Consider the following 22,114-nt stretch of genomic DNA (forward strand, 5'->3'; position numbering starts at 1 on the left):
AAGAATTGGTCCTTTCCAGTTACTGACATACCTCAAAGGGGCAGATACAGACTTCCAAGAGGTAGAGGTCAACCACAAGGTCGTTACAGGCCTCGACAATGGGGTGCACCAGGCCAGAAAGAAGGGGAAGACAGGCCCCAACCATGTAAAAAGCAGCCTCAATGACTTCCCACTACAGCTGCCAAACAGCTCTGTCTTGGCAGCCCCCTTAGGAGGAAAACTGGCACTTTTCTATCACAACTGGCATTGGATCACCAAAGAAAATGGGTTCTCAACATTGTATCTCAAGGTTACAGGTTCCATTTTCAAACTCTCCCAATGTTAAAAGGAATGCCAAATCTGCCACCAAATCAATGGTCCGAGGCTCAGAAACAAATTACAGCACTCATGGACATGAGAGCTATTCAAACGGTACCACCACAGGAGCAAGGACAAGGATTTGACTCAAGACTCTCTCTGGTTCCTAGAAAGGACAAAGCCTGGAGGCCCATTCTGGATTTTTCTTTTCTAAACACTTACCTGGATATTCCGAAATTCAAAATGTTGACACTACAGCAGCTTCTTCCCATGCTGGGCAAGAAAGCTTGGCTCGTGACCTTGGACCTCAAGGAGGCATATCTGCATGTCCCTATCAGACAAAACTGCAGAAGATACCTCAGATTCATAGCTGGTTCAATGCACTATCAATTCTCTGCACTGCCCTTTGGCTTATCTACTGCGCCCAGGGTCTTCACAAAGTGCCTGGCACCAGTAATTGCATTTTGCAGACAGAAAGGAATTCAAATGTATCCATACCTGGACGACTGCCTGATTCAAGCAGAGAGCAAGGACATTCTTCTAAAGCATCTGGCGTTCGTAAAAAAGTTAAGTTGCCTGGGGTACACAGTAAACGAAAAGAAATCAAAGCTAGTGCCCTCACAAGAGATAATATTCCTGGGTGCCAGCTTGAACACAACGGCCGAGATGGCTTATCTCACGCCAGACAAGCAAGGACAACTGACTCAATACTTTCAATTGATGGCAACAAAGACCCATCTCCCTGCAATAAAAATTCTGCAGGCCTTGGGTTACATGGCATCTTGCATACTACTAATTCCATATGCCAGACTGCATATGAGGAAACTACAATGGTACCTAAAGAATGTGTGGTCTCAACACTGTCAAACATTTGGACACAGTTATACCACTAATTCCTTGCCTTCAACAGGAGTTTCGATGGAGGGCTCAAGCTCGTCACCTCAACAAGGGACAGCCTTTTACTCAACCCACAGCCAAGCAAACACTGACAACAGATGCATCAGATTACTCCTGGGGAGCACACATGGCAGGAAAATGTATTCAGGGTGAGTGGCCCGTAGAACAAAGGCATCTTCACATCAATCAAAAAGAGATGCTAGCTGTACAAAATGCTCTTATAGCTTTCAAGGACCTGCTGCATCCAGGACAACTATTACTAAAGACAGACAACACTACAGTTATATGGTACATAAACAAACAAGGGGGCACACACTCCTACCCCCTCTGCAGACAAGCCACGACCTTGTGGAACACAGCTCTAGACTACCAAGTTCGTCTGCAAGCACAATTCCTGCCAGGAGAGAAAAACACACTGGCAGACGACTTAAGCAGAAACATCATGGATCCCCACGAATATTAAATCCACAAATATTCAGAATGATAACACAGAAATGGTGGAGCCCGGACATAGATCTGTTTGCATCCCCAATGAACTGTCAGCTACAGAAATTCTGCACAAGGAGTTACCATCCACAAGCATGGAAAGTGGATGCCCTCTCATTCAGCTGGAAAAACCTGCAAGTATACGCTTTCCCACCTCTACCTCTCCTTCCAAAGGTACTCATAAAAGCCAGGCAAGAAGAGCCAAAGATGATCCTGATTGCACCAGACTGGCCACGCCAGCACTGGTACCCAATCTTAAAGAACTTAGCACAATAACCACCCTGGATTTTGCCAAAAATCCCACATTTGCTGACTCAGCACAACAATCAGATGCTTCATAGCCAGTTAAAGACCTTAAACCTAGCTGCATGGAAAATTCCTTAGTCAAGCAAGCAATGCCTCTCTCCAAAGCTGTTATGGATGTCATTCTGGAGGCCAGAAGGCCTAGTACCAGGAAAGCCTATTTGGATAAATGGAAGAGATTCTGTGCCTGGAACCAGGCTCACAGCCTTGACCCTCTTGTCCCAAACATTCCTCAGATACTACAATATTTAACTGAGATGCTGGACAAGGGCCTCTCCTTTTCATCCATCAAGATCCTCGCCTCTGCCATTTCTGCTCATTACAACACGGATCCACCAATTTTCTCTAATCCTTTGCTCAAACAGTACCTCAGAGGGGCTAAAAACATAAGACCGCCCCATAGAGCACCTACTCCAACTTGGGACCTCAACTTTGTTTTGGAAAAATTTACTTTACCTCCTTTTGAGCCAGCTAACACAGCAGAATTAAACTATCTCTTGGAAAACTGCTCTGCTACTGGCAATAACATCAGCACGAAGAGTTTCAGAATTACAGGCACTAATGGCAGTAGAACCTTTCCTCATTTTCCACCAGGACAGGGTGTCTTTAAGAACTAACCCTACGTTTATGCCAAAGGTGGTATCAAGTGTGGCTCTAAATCAAACTATTCACTTGCCAACTTTTTATCCAAAACCACAGAATAAAGGGGAGCGACTACTGCATTCTTTGGACATTCACAGGCAGTTACACTTATACTTGGACAAAACCAAAGCTTTCAGAAAATCTGAGCAATTATTGGTAGCATATGCTGCAGGAGCACAGGGAAAAGCCATTTCAAAACAGACTATTTCAAAATGGATAGGGCATTGTATACGTTTCTGCTATACACACCATGGAAAACCTGTACCTAGCAGCATTAGATCTCACTCCACCAGGGCAACAGCCACTTCAACTGCCTACCTCAGAGGAGTACCTACCAAGGATATTTTGGAAGCAGCAACATGGAGTTCTGTGCATACCTTCACCAAGCATTACCATTTGCCTTTATACTCCAAATCCAGAGCTGGCTTCGCCACTGCTGTGCTGCAGGGCCTTATAGCCACCCCTAATGCCTTATAGAACCAGCCACCCTACCTCAGCTTTGGGATTCCACTCAAGTGTAATGACTGCAGCAGTGTAACACTATGAACATAGTACAGTATTGTACCTACCATAAATGCAGATGTTCGAGTGTAAACACTGCTGCAGTCCAGGTTACCCTCCCTCCTTCCCCTCTTACTTGCTGGTATGTACCTATGTCTTCTACCCTTTTACTACCTATGGGGAGTATTTGCTGTTAACTGAAAATTGTTGTTTGCTTTTCTTATGTATACTTTACTAGCAATTTGAATTGCCTACCTATTTGGGGGCACCTGACATCTGGGGCAAGAAAAACTGAAGAAAATGGCATCGGCTGCATCTTATATACCCCTGTCGCACTGATGTCAGGGAGGAGGCAACAGCAACCGACGCCGGACCAAGACTTTGGAACTCAGGCCGACTGGGGATCCGCCTGACGGCAGAATAACCCAAGTGTAATGACTGCAGCAGTGTTTACACTCGAACATCTACATTTATGGTAGGTACAAAACTGTACTTTTTCAACAGTGTTTTTTTTTTTTTTTTGTTAATTAGAAAGGAAGTGCAAACGTTCCCATGTTTTAACCAAATTATTTGTTTCTCACCTGTAGTTAGTGACACTGTGCATTTTCTAACTTGGGTATTCCCCTTAATTTTCCTAAATGCATCTCTAAAACATGGTCATGTCATCCTCAGTCATCTCCTAGCAATTACATTAATCAGTTTGAATTGAACAGTGTTTCCAGTATTTCTTGGTAAAATTGTTCAGTTAATTTCCAGTACCTAATTTATCATGTCCGTTGTTATGGAGAAGCAGACTACTATCCCAGCAAGCTGAAAGAATAAACATAGAGAGCCGGTCCTGGATAGGAATGTTGGTCTATCTTAGGATACACACCTACCTGTAGACCTTTTAAACAATCACTGATTCATCTACCAGTATGTCTTCAGGATGAGGGAGAAAATTTGAGATCCTGGTGAAAATGTAGACCGTGATATCATGCAGACCCTGCACAGAAGTCACAACATTTTTCCTTGTGTGATGAGGTACAAATTCTACTTAAATTTTAAGAGTTCACTGAAAAATGGTGTTTCCAAAAGTATCCAAGTCAAGTTTATGCAGTTTTCTGTGTATAGTGTCATAGCTGTGTGCATATACCTGTCTGTCTTGTGTATTTTCATACTGCATATGGCTTACATTGCTTATATTGTCATGTTGTTTCAGCTCCCCTCAAAGGTATTCCAAAACAAGCACCATTTAGAAGTCCAACCACACCAAGCGTGTTTAGTCCTGCTGCTAACAGAACTCCTATTCCACCTTCAAGAACTCCACTGCGTAAAGAGCGTGGTGTAAAGGTAGGTGTCCGTTTTTAAGCAGCATTTTATTTTAGGTCTTGATGTTTGTTTACCACCTTTAATGGGTTGAGCAAGGGGAAGAATATTACATTCTTTGTTTGCTTGAGAGAAGTTTGGTTAAAATCCTGTCTAGAAACGTTAACAGCTTTAAGCTTGTTAATGCATCTGTGTGCATTAGTATTATTTGGTATTTGTTAATTCTGCAGTTCAGGTTACTTTTGTTCCTGCTTTTACTATAAATGAAAGTTGGTGAAAGATAACCAGTATGTATTAAATGAAACTAAAATTCCAGTCGCCTTCTGTTACAAGCGTTTGCCTGTGCATTTGCATTAATAAATCAGAGTGTAGAGGTGAATTTTCTAAAGGCCTGTACTGTAAAGCAGAGGAGCATGAGTTCTTTTTTCATACAAAGCATAGCTTGACTAAATTGGTGCACTGAAAACATGCAGGCTTAACTTTGTGTTTTCAGGTATTGCCCATCACTGAAAATCAGACAAATACTAAGTCATTGTATACCTTCAAACACTGTGATCACTGTTTTGTCTGAATATAGCTCTTGAAGTTTAAATGTAACGTGTGAATGTGAACACTCATTTGACTACTTGATTTCTGTGTATATTTGATCACATACTGCTTTACTGTTGAGTTGATAATATTCACTACGCAAAGTTGACAGTTTATTATAATGTCCATTTTCAGATACTAGCCCACTGCTTTTCACTGTTGCCATAGTGGTTGGGGTTGGCAGCAGTCACACAGGCTCATTCTTTAGACAGTATGACCCCTGCTTATGGAGTCTGTGTACCATTTCTCTACTGTGGTTATTCCTGAAGCAGAAATGTATGAGTATGCTGATTCTTTAGTCTTGCTTTCCTCATTTTGATGTCCACTGTTAATGTAAGGAGTGACAGATGTCATTCCCTATGTTTCCAAGCAAGCTTTGAAATCACTTTATGTTGATCTGCTAAATTCAGCAGTCAGCCTAAGTGATAGCTACCATGAAAGCATTCTGCCAAAGGCAAGGAGACAGTGCAGCAGAAGAGTGGATGCGATACAGGATTTTGTTCTAGGTAACTGCTTGCTTGACTCAGAAGCTGAACCATAGAGCCTTCTTTAATTTACATCATTTTTTCTTTACACTGACAAGATGATCAGAGCTGTCTGGCTTTTTTCTTACGCGAATATACACCTAGAGTACTGTAATTAGGTGGAGATAATGCTGTAATAAGCATAGATGGGGCGCTTTGGCATATTGCTTGCAGGCAGGCAGAAGGCTCTGTTATCAAAGTTAATTCTAGTCCTAGGTGGTTAAGGATGCATTCTTCTACTAGATGAGCTTTTGGACTTAGGTTTTACTGTAAAGCTTCTTTAAAGATTGTGTACAAATGACCATCCACCTTTACATGATGGTTCTTGCTTCAGTATTCCAGCTCTTTAGGTGATCCAACTGGAGTCTCAGTTGATTTTAATTTACATCTTTGCTGCTGCATTTTGTAAAGAAAAAAATATAGAACTTGAATTAAAATGCTGATCTTTGCACACATACCAGCTTGGGCCTGTTGTGTGTTACCTCTGCTATCTTGATAGTATAAATAATTAGATGACTTAATTTCCAGTTATAGTGGGTCCCTTATGGCAGCAGTCGAATTCCGTTAAAAAATTATTGTTCCCCTGCACATCTAGAGATTCAACCCACAGCAAAATATGTGATTTGGTATTCAGAGAGTTCTGCGTATTGCATCAAAAATAATGGTGTCTGCTACAGTGCCTTAAAGATCATGTGCAGTTAAGCATCTGCAGCTTACACTCACAATTTGAATGCTGTTGGCAGCTCAAATCCAGTACCCTCTACCTTAGTAGGTGAGATTTTCCTGCATCCATCTTTTTGTGGTGCACTTCTTTGCAGCAAGAATTGGAAGGGCTGTCAGGTCCCCATTAGATGTTTTAGGCGATCTGTTACTATGTATTCCAAGCAAGAACAGCTCTGTAGTTAAAAACCTGCTGTGGCTTAACTGCATTTCAGATATTTTCAACAACTTCTTAAATATCTCCAGACCTGAACACTCCCAAAGAATATGCACCTAATCACCCAGATCCCCCACATTACACATGTAACAGGTTGACGGGACCAAAGGAGACATCTCATCCAGCCTTAATGCAGTGTAGAAATATTTGAACTGGCATTGACATTCAGAAATTACATTTTTTTTTTCAAACACTTGGCATACATAAGAGTATGAAGAAGCCTAATCAACATCTTCCATTCTTGTGATATCCATTAATGAAAACTAAACAAAATGCCAAGTGTCATTTTATACCTTCAAACACTCTGATCACTGTTTTACCTGAGTTTGTTTCTTTTAAGTTTAAAAGTAGTGTGTGCGTGTTAATTCCTGTCCCAGAGCTCCCTGCGAATTTTGTTCACCATTAGTCTCACAGTAGTCAATATTTTAAGTAGACTACTTACAGTCCCCTTCTGGAAATATTTATATTCTGTTCTCCGCAATATAGCTTATCTATAATGGCCAGTCTGGTTTCTAATTACGTACAACTTTATTTTCTTTAAGGAGTTTGCTAAATTCCCAAAAAAGACCCTCTCCATACTTCTGCATAAAAAGTGACCCACTTCACAACCTGATCCTGTTCCAAAAAGTATTCACAGGACATCAAGCCACTGCAGTGAATTGATCCAGTTGCCATCTGATGTCACATGCCTGCTCACCCCACTGCTTAGAGAGTCAATTTGTCAAGATATCTTTCAACCAGTTTATAGGGCTTGTGTCAGAAAAAAGCACACAGTGCAACCTTAAAGGAGCTCTGTAATAGTCATATTATGTTCTGAATTGATTTTCTCTCTCTTCATGGGGAGTCCCTTAAATAACCTCACTAACCTCTCTAAATGTATGAAAATCTCTTTTCTGCTGTCTTTGTAGTCAGTCATTAACAGTGGCTTCACTCTAGAAGCACTAAAGCAGTAAAGCTCCAGATGAGGTAATCTTAATTGTCCCTGTAGCACTGATACAGTGAGCAACATTCACCGAACTACCTTTTTTTTATGCACAAACAACTTCAGAAACCTGCTTTTTAAATTTAAATGTCATTGTTGGGGGGAGTAATGGGTGGACTCAAGCCACATAAGTCTAAAGTCAAAATAATCCAAGAGACTACTTGAATGTTTTGTAAGAAATCCAGACGGAGAGCTTTCCATTTTTGTCAGTGATCATTTTCCTTGGACAGAAAGTCCCTTGTATACCTAAGTACGTACTTTGGTCTACATGTTAGGGGTACATATGGTCTACATGTTAGGGATACATATGGCTAAGCCCCATAGTAGAGGTATAATTGATCGTAATTGCTATAGTCTTAATGACATTAATTTTAAACCTGAGGTACTCCCAAATTTCACTGATTCCTTAAAAAGGAGGAGTAGCTCCCTGCTGGCATTATCAAGAGCACTAGCAGGTCATTTTTGAAGAAAGAAATTTTGAAGGTCTGGCTGTGTAGGAAGTATTCTGATATAGGGGAGGCATGGAATCTCCATGCTAAAGGTTCTATATGTAATGCAAATAACAAGGTAGAAAGTGAGTACCTCTGCCTGGTTCCCTTTCAGAGAATAATGAGTGAAGATAATCTCACCTTACTCTGATTCTGAGCCTACGTGCAAGCTCTGACTCATGTCCAGAATTGTCCAAGGAATCTGCAGCTGTGTCAGCAAAGGAAATCAGTAGCTATGGTATACAGTGTCAGACATTTTTTCTGCAGCTAAGCTGGCTAGCAACCAAGTCTTGTACAGTCCTTTTGGTAACTCTTCCCAAAACAAATTCAGTCTCATCCATATGAATCAGGTCTGCAAAATACAAAGTCTTTGCCATGACTGCCATATAAAGTTTGTAGTCATGAATTGTGATTGAGATGACTCTGTAAGAAGCCATGTAATGCCACTCCCCTCATTTAGAATAACTGAATTAATAACTTGTCTTGAGGATGGCAGGTATATCAATAGAAAGAATACATTTTGCAAGAAGTGGAAAAAATTAGCGAAAAAAGCCCTTAGCCCATAAATAAAATTTTAAAGGGATCCCGTTCAGACCCTGATGTCTTTACTCTTAGCTTTGTTGATTTAATACCCCATCATTAGCCTCAGTTATGATCTTGAAAACCAGAGATGCTGAGTAGTTTGGGTCTGATATGGGCAGTTTTCTTTGAGATTGCTACTGCTTGTTGTACATTGGTTGTATTTCAAGTGTATATTTTAGAACAACAGAACACTAATGAAGCTCAAATAACAGGGTCCCATACCTTACATACCATCCTTTCTTCTATTTGCTATCTATGTGTGACTACAACATTTTTGATTAGCAATAACAAATCTCACAGATGTTCAACATATTGATCAATGCTGCAGTAGCCTTAGCTATATGGGGTTATATTCTGCGTAGGATATAACAACTGGCCAGCTTCCAAAGGTTCAGAAAAAGATAAAGGAAGATAGGGTTTCACTCACACAAGAGGAAAGGGGAAAAATCATGAGACTTTAATTTTAAAAGTAGCATACTTTTTACTCTCAGTTTAAAAGTTGCTTAAAGTAGCTGAAAGTAATTCATTCTGTGGAGAAATTGAGTTTATTTTAATTTTTATGGCTGGCAAAATGTTTTAAAGTGATTTTTACCATGTTTTTATGAGGAAAAGTGACTTTTAATAACTTTGTCTGATGTCAATATTCGTATATTGATTTGGTGGGTTACAGTTCTGATCCTCGGAACTGATCCCGCTGTTATATAGCTCGCATCAGCCAAGAAAATCTCTCGAGCGACAAGTCTACCCACAATGCCCCTCTCCACCTTACCCCAGATCTCTTTTGCCTCACTGACAAGACGCGTCACCCAACTCTCTTGTAGCCAAGTATATTTTTATATGTCCTCATTCTTCCTGTTCATCTAAAATCTTTCTATCTTTTAATACTTGGTCTACCCATAGCATGTGTGCTGTATTTTTTCCGTTACCATTGGTAAATTCCCCTCTACCATTATTGGTGGTCTTTCCCTTTTTTCTCTCTACCGTTGGTAGCCTTTCTACTGTTGTCGGTAGATTTTTTCCCTTTCCTCTTGTTTGAGTGAAATCCTATCTTCTAAAACTTTATTCCTTTATCGTTTTCTGCCGTATTTGTTTTCTCAGGAATGTAGCAGAAAAGCCAAAAAGCTCCACTCCGGGGTTTAAGCAATGTGTAGAGTGCGGCAGGAAAATGCCAAACTTGGACAACTACGAATCCTGCGTATACTGTTTGGATATTCCCCTTTTGAGTATAGACTGTTCCATCTGCCAGGGTTTCAGTAATAGAACTCTGGCAGAGAGGAAGAATAAACTGATTCTCAAAGGACTCTGTAAAGTCCCTTTTGAAGAAGCCTTGTCCAAGGCCAACCAGTCGCCTCTGGATCAAACTCTTCTCGTTCGGTGCCAACATCTCCATTGGCACCGATTGTCAAAAAACATAAACACGCTTCTGAGGGTTCTTCTTTGAACTGAAAGTTAAGGTTTAAGGATCTCAGAGCAGTCTAGATCTTCGGCACCGAAAACCACACTGGTGCCTTCTACATGGGCTACGAAAGCTGTTCCAAGTTCAACTACCACAGCTCCGGCTTTGACCACAGCTCTGATACCAGTGCTGACTGTCACTTCTACCATTTCTGTGCCTATTTCCTCCTTGGTACAGCCACCTGTGCCAAAATTAGTGATGTCTACAGAGCCCAGGTCTGTCTATTCTCCATATTTGTACCCGTTCCATGGTCAGCTCCCTAGTCCATTCATAGAGGGACCCGATTTGCATTCTGGATTATCCATGCGCTCCACCAGAAGTCTTTCTGAGGTTGATATTGTTAGGTTGGTGGATCAGATTTTGACAGCTCAGGGTCACCCATCCTGTTCTCAAGCCTCCCTCCTGGTGCAGAGGGTTTTTTCCTCCATCCAACCCTACTTATTCTCCTTCTCTAACCTCAGTGCAGGCTTTAGAGCTCTCAACTTCAACGTCTCAGCTACCGATGGCTTCGGCACCGACAACACTTCTGTGTTCAGTGCTGAGTCTAGCTCTGGCTCCCTTGGTGTCTTTGGCACCATCATGTCCCCCAGGACTGTGTTTTCACTGTCGACCCTGGGGTATTCAAGCCAGCCCCAAGTTTTTCTGTGGAGCCAGCCATATCTCTTCCAGCTGCGCCGGCAGGAGGACCCGTTCTCGGTTCTGGTCTGTCAGGTGTAACTCTCGGGGCAGGGTGTGACCCTGGTTCAGTTCTGCCACCAACCTCTGCACTTGGGCAGTGTGCACCACGATCACAAGAATCTCCTTCTAAAGACACTCCCTCTTCCAAGTCCTCCTCAGATGTTCCCACTGAGGAGTCCCCTTGGAAGAGATCGTGTAAGAGGAAACACCTTGATTCTCCTGAAGAATCCATCACAGAGGACACTGATTTCAATGAAGAGGAGGGTTCCCCATGGTCACTTCCAGAAGACATCTCCTTTGGAGACATTCTGGAGATCCTAAAACAGAGGGGTGATTGGAAGGGCAAAAACCCATCTTCAGAGGAATCTTTGTACTTGCAGGCTTTTGGTGCATGCCCATCTACCTCCTGGGTGATCTTGCCCGCTGACAATTTAATTAAACTAATTGCTCAGCAGGCTTGAAAGGGTCCTGACTTTGTGGAACCAGTCCCCTGGAGACCTGACAAAATCCTCATTGCTCCAGAAGACCAACTGCATTGGGCTAAGAACTTAGTAGTAGATGCCATGGTGGTGGTGGCCACCAGCAAAAAAGAACTAGCTGAGGAAAGTTCTACTGTCCGTCCCCCCAACTGAGAATCCAGGAAGACGGACAGATTTGGGAACCGGGTCTATGCGTCATTGACCTTCTTCATCAGATCCTTGAACTTTTTGGCAGATTTCACAAGACTTCAAAAGGATCTGGTCAAGGAGCCATCAGATACCCTGGTGGGAGCTGTTGCGAAGGGGGTCTAGGAAAAAGTGGTCTCCCAGCTAGCTGCTCTGGAGTCTATCTCAAACTTGTCCATGATGCTCATTACCCATGAAGCCGAAAAGGTGACCAGGTCAGCAGATTCAGGCATTGCTATTCGCAGACATTTGATGTGCCAGTGCGAGTTTGCAGAACCATTCAAGTCTTTCTTTGTCAATGCTTCCTTTGACGGATCTTCTTTATTTGGTCCTAAAGTAAAGGAAACTCTCTCCAGGTGCGAAAAGGATGGAAAGACTTTATCTGCTGTGGGCATACGTTTTTTTACTCCTCGATGATCCTATTCCAGGAATCAAAGGAGTGGTAAGATGTGGTTCAAGAAATTCCAGAAGCCTTTCCAGGACACACATGGTTTGGACTCCCCTCGGGGCAGAGGGGGGCAATTAGTGGAAGACATCATCCGAGAGGCAATGGTGGTCTGCAGAATCAGGGTTTCAGGGATTTGTTTTCTGGTCAACCCTGTCAGCACTCCTGAAAGGGGGCCTGATTGCTTACCTCTGGAAGCAGTCGGGGGAAGGTTTACCTTGCACCCAAGCGCTTGGTGACACATAACCATCGATGCCTAGTTGCTAAAGATCATTTCCAGAGGTTATCTAATTCCTGTCACCTTTTATCTGAGAACCTCAACAAGACTCCCTGATGTACCACCCAGTCAGAGAGTTCAAGCAGCAATAGAGATACAAAAGCTGCTAAAAAAAAAGAATCATCCATGAATTCCCACCAGAACAACTAGGATCCGGGTTTTACTCAGATTTCTTTTAGTGCCAAACTAAACGGGGGACTGGAGACCAATTTTGGATCTCGGTATTCTAAACAAATTCATTCAACAAGCAAATTTCAGATGGTAATGGTTCAGTCAGTCCTCCCCTTTTTTTAGAGAAAAAAGATTGGATGTGCTCTATCAACTTTCAAGACACATATTACCACATAAAGGTGGAAAAACGGATTGGATGTGCTCTATCAACTTTCAAGACGCATATTACCACATAAAGGTGGACAAACGCTTGAGAAAGTTTCTCTGCTTCCGAATGGGAGCCAGCCATTTCCAATTCAGAATGCTGCCCTTTGGCCTCACCACAGCCCCCAGGGTGTTCAAAAAATGTATGGCAGCAGTCACAGCACATCTGAGGCTGCACAGATTCCAAATGTTTCCTTTCTTAGACGACTGGCTCCTCACTGCTCCCACAAGGCATCTACTACAGCAAGCTACAGACTACATTCTGAAGCTAGCCCTTCAGTTGGGAATCACGGTCAGTTCTGTAAAATCTCCGCTAACCCTTTATCAGTATTTGAAATTTATCGGAGCTTCCCTCAACACTATTTCTTGCATAGCATCGCTTCCACTCCACAGGTTACAGAATATTAAGTTGCAGGTCCTCCCTCCTCTACACTCAAAATTCCTGCTTTTCAAATTTTGCAGGCATTGGGCTCCATGGAGGCAGCGATTACATTGGTTCCATTGACAAGATTTCACATGAGACTTCTCCAATGGTGACTTGCAAACCAATGGACTATTCTAACCCACCCCATGAACCATTTAATTTTCATATCCAGTCAGTGCAATTACAACCTATCCTGGTGGATGCACACAAAGGAAATTCTTCTAGGCCACCCCTTTGTTCCCCCTCAACCTAAGGCCATAGTGACCACAGATGCTTCCCAGATGGGGTTGGGGGGACATTATCTTGGGAAAGACAGTCCAAGGTACTTGGTCCCCCTCCAAGGCCAATTTGCATATCAGTGTTCTAAAGTTATGGGCAGTGCTTCTGGTGTTGCAAGTGTTTCACTTTGCCTTATCTAAAAGGATGATAGTTTTTCAGTTGGACAACGTGTCTGTAGTCTGGTACATCAACAAACAGGGGAGAACCAAGTCCTACCCATTGTGTCGAGAAGCCCTTCGAGTGTGGCAATGGGCTGTAACTTCCAACTGCTTTCTGACAGCAACGCACATCCTGGGGAGTTCAAACGTGATTGCGGACAAACTAAGCAGATGCATCCTCATGCATCATGAGTGGTCTCTGAACTCCAGAGTAGCGAAGGAGATCTTTCTTCGCTGGGGCCAGCCTTGCTGCGACCTGTTTGCTTTACCCCTAAACACCAAGTGCAGAAGCTACTTTGCCCTAATTCCCCCTCAGTGGGAGTCCCCCAGGGATGCTCTTCTCCACGATTGCCCCCCCCCCGGGTCTCCTTTATGCCTTTCTCCCTTTCCTGCTGATTCCTTTTTTCTCAAGAAAGCAGCTCAGTTGAGAAGCAAAGTCATCTTCATTGCTCTTTACTGGCCTAAACAGATATGGCTTCCCCTTCCTCTGGCCACCACCACATGGACTCTGGACCCATTTCCAGATCTCTTGTCCCACCCTCGGGGACTAGTGCATCCCAGTCTTCAGACTCTCAAGCTTACTGCTTGGTTTCTCCAATTCAGTTAGTCACCAGGCATAATGGCATTCCTTCTCCCATGCAACACATTTTGTTGCCTTTCCATAAACCATCGGAGTGTCTACCTTAGTAAATGGAAGAGATTTTCTATTTCGGCTTCTGACAGTGGTCTGGATCCCTTTTCAATGTTAGTAGAAAAAATTCTGGAGTTTCTAGCTGCCATCTTTAGTAAAGGAACTTCTGCTTCTACAATCAAGGTTATCTTAGAAGCTATTTCAAATTTCCATAACTGTATCGGGGATCAGCCCTCAATTTCTTACAGACTTTGTAAGGTTTTTCTTAAGGGCACAATTCGTTTGAAGCCCCTTTTAAAAACCCTCTTCACTATGAGAATTGACTCTCGTGTTACAGTCTCTTACTTTACCTTTGTTTGAACCTGCAGCAACTTGTGATTTAAAATTCCTTTCTTGGAAGACATTTACTTCTCATAGCTATCACTTTGGTGAGGCGAGTCTCCGAATTACAGGCTTTATGTTCTAAAGCTCCGTATTAAGTTTTCCATAAAGACAGAGTGTCACTGAAAACGAACACAACTTTCTTAAAGTGATATCAGAGACCAATATCAATCTGTCCATAGACTTGCCTGTATTCTTTCCAAAATTTTCAAATAAAGGCGAGTACTGCCTGCACCTTCTGGATGCACACAGGCAATTATGTTTCTGTCTAGACAAAACTAAAAAATTTAGACGATCAGAACAGTTATTTATATCGTTTGCTAGTGCAGCTTTGGGCAAACTGGTATCTGAGGTGACTCTGTCCAAGTGGTTAAGGGATTGCTTCTCTTTCATTTACATGAAACTTGAGATGATGCTCCCTATGCCAATCAAAGCACATTCTACCAGATCTATGGCAACTTCAGCTGTTTTTCATTCCAAAGCTTCCATGTCAGAAATTTGAGCAGCCGCAATGTGGGCTAATCCACTTACCTTTATTACTCATTACAAATTGGAAATTGTCTCCAGGGGAAGAGCCTCCTTTGGTTTTATGGTTCTCAGGAATGTTCTTCCATAGGGCCACCCAGGATCTAAGGTAGCTGGGGACTCTGTCCCACAAGTCAAGAATAGATGATTAACAACAACAGATAAAAAAAGTTTTATGTCTTACCATAACATTCCATCTGTATTGTCAATCTTCATCTATTCTTGCTTCCCTCCCACCTTGCATCCTTTCCCGGGTTCTTATAGTTAGAGATACCTTGGACAAGGTTTCTGACTTATACTACAGAGTATTTCTCTGCATGATTGCAAACTCAATCTGAAGTGGAATGTGGAGAGGGGCATTGTGGGTAGACTTGTAGCTCGAGAGAGATTTTTTTGGCTGACATGAGCTATATAATGGCCGGATCGGTTCAGAAGATCGGAACCATAACCCACAAGTCAGGAATAGATGAAGATCAACAACACAGATGGAAGTTATGGTAAGACATAACTTCCTTTTTTTACCAGCCTATGCCGCTTGGCGCCCCTCAGAAACAGCCACTATTTTTAGCTTGAGTATGGAACAAGCTTACCAGCCCCATGGTCAGTCCTTCTTTCAGCCACAAAAACAAAAAGCTGAACAAACAGCCTTTGCCACCACAGCAGGTTAGCAGTTTGCCCCAACTTCAGGTGGATGACTGTGATGTGGCCAAAGCTGGTTCCTCAGACCATTTATCTACCCCAAGTCCATCTACCATAGCACCAACAGCCACTATGGACCAGGGGTTAGCCCTTGGGGCCTCCCTCATTGGACAAAAGAGGGCCACTCTTTTTGGTCCTAGGAGAGGAATCGGGGAGGACTTTGCTGTTTGTTCAGGTTGTACCCATCCCTGGGGAAGCTGCTGCTGCCATTAATAACACTGTCATTTTCCATGTCAAAAAGAAACAGAAAACTAAATGTGTATGTATTCCCCCTCAGATTTTCATAGACAGTAGTTTACTAGGTCTGGCTCGGGGTTTAATTCATACTAGTGATCTTTCTTATAAGGTCGTTTCTGAAAAAGAAAGAAAGGTGCCTCTTTTCCTGAAGAGATTTAAGATTCTGATTCTGGACAGAAGATGAAGGGACAGATAAATGGTTTACTACTCAGATTTCTGATTCGGATTTAAAGGAGAGCTCAGATTCTGATTCTCCCTATGGTGCTTTCTCTGAGACTGTTTCCATAATTTGTCAGTATTTCAGTGGGAGAACAATGAGATTTTTCAGTCCCTCAGGAAATGTTATGAGCTATTACAGAAAGAATTTCTAGAACCTTCAACCATTCTTCCAGTTCTGTCAGCTGTTGAGGATGTGTGTGTCATTGCATGCTGTTTTCTGACAGTCCGCCTGCTGCCAGTGAAAAGGCAAATAAAATATATAAAGTTCCTCACTGTTTTAAGCTTTAATCCACTTATCCCAAACCTGACCCAGCAACTGCAGCTTTAGTAATCCTACCGATGTTAATCATTTGCTTAATTCCATTTCCACTCTTTCTGAGAAGGAGTAGGAGATTGTAAGTATGGGGCAAAAGCGTATCCTTGTACAACTTTGATTTTCAGAATGTTGAATTGTCAGGCTCGTATGGTAGTTTATTCTAACAAATTGTGAACGTTTGACATTGTTTTTTGTCTATAGCTTCTTCTTATGAGGAAAAATCTGCTTTAAATAATTTAGTTTCTTCCATATTATAGGACACAACTTGCTGTGTACAATGTGTCTATGACTCTGTCGATTCTTCTTCTTCCAGGGCTATGGCAACTGCTGATGTTTCGAGGTGGCTTGCCTGGCTGCAGTCTCAGAACTTTCCAGATGATGTGAAACATGATATTTTAAATTTTCCTTTGGATAGAGATTTGTTTTTTTGGTTCCTTTTACTGAGAGGTTATCAAAAAATGTGTGATGAAAGGGGCAAGTTGATACAAAAAAATCTCTAAGATTTTAAAGCCCTCCTTTTCCAGAATTTCTAAAGGATTCTCTAACCTTTCATCTATTTTCAGCAAAAAACAACATTACAGTCTCACCAAAATGCAGGTAAACTGTTTAAAAAGAAATGGCAGGAGGGTTCCAGAAAGAATACAAGACCCCCCCCCAGATCAACGACAGTCCAACAAGTCAGAATGCATTTTTAAAGGACCCCCCCCCAAACCTGGTACTCTCCCTTTCAGAAATCTTCACAGCAACATCTTCTTGGCAACAGATAGTTTAATTCAAATGGGTTCTGAAGGTCATTCTTCAAGTTTACAGATTGCAATGGGAGGAAAATCCCCAACCCCCTTCAATGGGTTAATTCCTCACACACCAGACCAGACTCCTTGATTTTCCCCCTATCCTTCAACACATGCTGTATCAAGGAGTGAAAGAGCCACTCCCTCCTTTCTGGGTTGGGAGTAGTTTTTATTCAGTGAAGTTTTTAATGTCAAAGAAAGAAAATGCTTGGAGACCAGTTCTGGATCTTATTTATTTATTTTATTCGCAGTTTAACCAGGAAAGTCCATTGGGCCAAGATGAGCCCGTTTTCAATGGAAGCCTGGGGAGAAAATCTCCATATTAGAATTATTACAAAGCTAGTATCAGCAAAGTTAAGTACAGTACAATTTTCAAAATTACTAAAAACACAGTAATATAGAAGACAGAATAATAACGTTTGAGCAAGGTGTAACAAAGCACTGAATGAAATTAAAACATAAATATTTTGGAGTACATGAGTATAATTTGGAGTGCAGGCACTTATGCACTCAAAGTTTCATGAGGTGAGAGGTAGGAAGAATTAGAACAAGTGAGTAGAACAGTGAAAGGTGAATAGGCTGAGTTATGAGAAAGGAAAAAAGGGAGAGGAAATGAAATGGAGTCACTAGGTGAGTTTTGAGAAAGGAGAAAAAGGATGGGGGGAGCCAAAATGATATAGAGGGAGTCAGGTGGGGTTAGAGCATGAGCATTCCCAGTGAGAAGAGAGATGGGAATGGAGCATGGTCTTGAAGGTGGAGTGGTTTTGGGTGATTCAAATGTGGGGGGGGGGGGGTGAATCCATAGGTGAGTGAGGGAGAAAGACAGGAGAAATTGCCCAGGTGCACATAAGGGTTTGACTACTTTGAGGAGGTTCTGGTTACTGGACCTGAGTAGTCTGTCAGGATGATGCAAGGTGAGTATGGAGGAGAGGAAAGGGCAGTTAGAGGGTTTGAAAATGAGTTTGTAAGCAGTTCCAGCTGGTTCAAGGAGTGGAGTGCATCACAGTGGTGGGAGGAATGAGTTTGTAAGCAGTTAACAGTTGAATGTAAGAGAGAGAGTGGCGGAGTTCCAGCTGGTTCAAGGAGTGGAGTGCATCACAGTGGTGGGAGGAGGATTTGGTCCCAGTAGCAAACTTTTATTGTAGCAGGATGACTGTTCTGACTAGGGAGGATTGAAGGTTGGTGAGAAGAGGGGCTCCATACAAGAGAGAGGGGATGAGGTAGGAAGTAGATAGTATATGTTTGGAAGAGGGAGTGAGATAACGGCTGTGATGATGCAGCATTCCGAGCTTTTGGTGTGTTTTCTTAATACTAGTTTGTATATGAATGTCAAACTTTAAATGTTCATCAATGATAACACTTAGAAGGTTTGTATGGGAGACTATTTCAATGGGAATCTTATTTTGACTGACTGTGGAGAAGGCATTTTTATCGATAGAGGTGGTTTTCGATGGGGTAAAGGTCATGATTTTGGTTTTGGATGCATTGAGAGCAAGGTGATTTTTCAGCATCCAAGACTCTGTACAAGAGAAGGCATCTTGCTAGTTGCATACGTTTGGGGAGAGATTGAACATAGCAAATTATGGTGGCATCGTCTGCGTATTGGACAAGTTTGGTATTAGGAATGCATTGATGAAAATTATTAATGAAGATATTAAAAAGTAAGGGACCCAGTATTGAGCTTTGTGGAACCCTTGTAGTGTGAAGGAAGGAAGAGGTACTGTTCCACTTGACGGCTTACTGTCTGTTAGAAAGGTAACTGGAAAACCAGTTAATAGAGGAGGGAGAGAGATTGAGAAGAGAGAGTTTGGACAAGAGAAGGTTGTGGGAAAAGTCTAGAAGGGGTAGATACAATGTTGCCAGAGTCTTGGACATGGTTGATGATGTCAAGGAAGGAGAGAAGGGCAGTGGTAGCACTATGTCCAGGTCTAAATCCATGTTGAGTTGGAAAAAGAAGTTAATTGTCTAGGAGGTAGGGAAGGAGTTGCAAGTGTATACATTTTTTGAGGAATTTTGAGATAGGGAACAGGATGGCTACAGGACGATGTTGGAAATTTCAGTTTTGTTGCCCCCTTTGTGGGGGGGAATGATGAACGCTTTCTTCCAGAGGAGGGGTATATAGGATTCTTGGATTGAATGGTTGATAAGTATGGTGATGGGAAGGGCCATGCCATCAGCAGCTAGCTTGAGAAAGTTAGATGGAAGGTTGTCCGGGGCATGAGAGCATGGTTTTAGTTTTAGTAGAAGTTTTTTTGTGGTGTGCAGAGAGACGGGTTGTACGATCATGGGAGGGAGATGAGTAATGTTGATGTCAGTGAGACTAGAGTTGAGGTTGTGGGATGAGGGTGGAGTAGAAGTGTTATTGGAGAATGATGTGGTGAGCTTGGCTATTGAATCAGTAAAGAAAGAATTGAATTAGGTAGCTAAAATATGATCTGGAGAGTTAGGGTCAGGGCAGGGATGGTCTTTTTTGCCAGGAGAGAGGAGAGCAAATATACTGTTCCAAATTTTTTTGGAGTTGGATCTATGATTGTTTTGAAGCTTGGAGTAGTAGGACTTTCGGTCTAAAGCAGTTTGTTTTTTCACTTTATTACAGAGTTGCTTATACTCAATTAAAGGTGTTAGGTGTTTTAGATTTATGGTACCGGTTCCAAGATTTATCTCCGAGATGCACGAGTGTAATAGTTGCTTTAGTTAGCCAAGAGGTAGATTTGATTTAGATTCTTTTAGTTTTGGAGGGAGCGAAGTTATCTAGTAGGTTATTGAATGTAGTATTGAAGTATGTAACAGCATCGTCAAGAGGGAGGGTTTATACAGGATTCCAGTTCATATGTTTTAGTGAGTCAGAAAAAGCTAGAGAGTTGCAGTTTTTTAGGGTACGAGTTGTGATGTAGTTGTGGTGAAGATGGAGGGAGGATGGTGAGTGACGAGCAAAGGCAGGGAGATGATCACTGAGGGAGTTAGGTAGGGTGCCGTTGTCAGAAATGGAGTTGGGGTGAGAAACTAATATCCAGTCCAGAATGCTTCAGGAGTTATCTTCTTTAAATCTGGTAGGAGAGGTAATTATTTGGGTGTAGTTGTGTAGGTTTAAATTCTGAGGTGATGTAGGTGATTGAATAGAAGTCCAGTTTATATTTACATCACCTAGGAGTATAGTTTCATTGCTTATGCTGGACGAGAACCAAGAGAGGATATCTTCAAGAATGGGGATGTTGTTTCCTGGTGGAATATAAAGAGCAGTTGTACATATGTTTTTGTGGTTATTAATTTTCAGGAGAGCCAGAGTTAGTTCAGCTGTTGCGAATTTGGGTATAGGCTTGGTAAAGGTTGTCACTGTTAGGGAGGAGGAGAAAAGTAAGGCTACTCCACCACCTTTCTTTAGAGTTCTGTCATTTCTTATGAGCTTGTGATCTTCCTTCATTCTTCTTCTGTCATTTTCTATGATCTTGCGATTATTTTTCCTTCCATCCTTCCCTCCCTTCTTCTTTCTTCAGTAAACCTGTTTTGTTATAGTACGAAAGTTCAAAATGCTGTCACTTCACAACCTGTAACCTTTTCTGCATTTAATTTTCCTGATAACACTGGATTTAAAAGATGCTTATCATCACATCCCTATTCATCCAGATATTCAAGTATTTCTTAAGGTTTTATTTGTCTGGATCACATTATCAGGTCTCTGCCCCTACCCTTTGGAATGTCCATTGCATCAAGAGTGTTCACATTGTGTCTAGCTCCAGTTATAGCTCATTGCAGGCTACAAGGGTATCCACATTTTTTTCATATTTAGATGACTTGCATTACTTTCCAGAGTCTTTTTCAGAGTGTCAGAAATCTCTCACTTGGATGAGAGATCTCTTACACAGGCTGGGATTCCAAGAGAACATTCAAAAGTCTTTTTTGACTCCTTCACTCAGAATCATGTTCATGGGGTGCCAGCTAGACAACTCAAACACCTTTTCTTGCACAGGAGAAAATAGATCTATATTTTGATATTTTTCTAAGGTTTTCCATTCAGACTTGGGTCACTTTGAGGGAATAGCTTAAGATTTTGGGTCTCATGGCATCTGTGAATATCCTTCAGTATCACTGCTGCAGTGTACATAGCCTATGGGATCTCCTACCAAAGATAGCCCAACATCCGGCCAGTATATCAAAGCCTTTAGTACTTGCAGGCGTCACACCTGTACTGACACATGCACTCAGAATTTCTTTGCCACCAGTCCGAATGCCATCATTGAATGCCTGTGTGAACACACTTCTGCTGTGCTGGTTACCAAGCTGTGTTTCAGATAAGTGCCCAATTGGGATTTCTTCTTATCTTTCTTTTTTAGTGCTGTTGGATTCATGTCATCCAAAAAGGGAAGATGTCAGTGTGGGAGGCAAGATTCCCTATAAAGACTATCACAATCAGCATCTTTTCTGTTTGGGTGCTTCCACTAACCGTATGCAGTGTTCTGTCTGACAGACTTTTGTTCATAAGACCCTGTGTAGTTGTCTCTCCTATTTATTTATCTTGAAAACCTTCATCTTAAGTTGTTGGCTGAAAGTGCTATGACGGAGACTTCCAGTTCCGAGGGTCAGCCATCTGTCAAGAAAAAAGCCGAAAAACCTAGGTCTCATACGGATGCTGTCCAGTTTCCCCTGGATGTCTCTCAAAACTAGTGAAAGCCCAAAGGATCATTTGGTGGTTGCCTCTGATTCCTCTGTCACGACCCCGTTGGAGGCTGGCATAGATCCATCTTCAGACATGTTGTTAGTGGCTTTTTAAATGTTTACTGCTGACATTGAGGGATAACCTTAGCTGATTATATCTGAGTGACCAAGGAGGATTCTGCAGATTTTAGTTAGGGAGGAGATCCCTACTGCACTTATTGAATGCCACCAAGGGTGTGACCCTCTGAGTGTGCTTTTGTGCAGATGTCCTGCAGAAAATGAAAAAAGAAACAGAAGACCAAGAATATTTCCCCTGTAGTTAAGGATCCCCAACATTAATGGCAAGATTTTACTCTGGCTATTTAATGCT

General features: G+C 42.1%; 1 protein-coding gene across 1 annotated transcript in view; it reads left to right on the forward strand.

Moving 5' to 3' along the window:
• NELFA (negative elongation factor complex member A) overlaps positions 1 to 22,114 on the forward strand; it is a 1,417,687-nt gene that overhangs the window by 494,832 nt on the left and 900,741 nt on the right. The window contains exon 5 of the mRNA XM_044062292.1: positions 4,328 to 4,458. Coding sequence (XP_043918227.1) covers positions 4,328 to 4,458 — 131 coding nt within the window. The remainder of the gene's footprint in view (positions 1 to 4,327; positions 4,459 to 22,114) is intronic.

This window comes from Protopterus annectens, chromosome 2.part1 (genome assembly GCF_019279795.1).
Source record: "Protopterus annectens isolate FY-2018-M chromosome 2.part1, PAN1.0, whole genome shotgun sequence".
Taxonomy (NCBI): Eukaryota; Metazoa; Chordata; order Ceratodontiformes; family Protopteridae; genus Protopterus; species Protopterus annectens.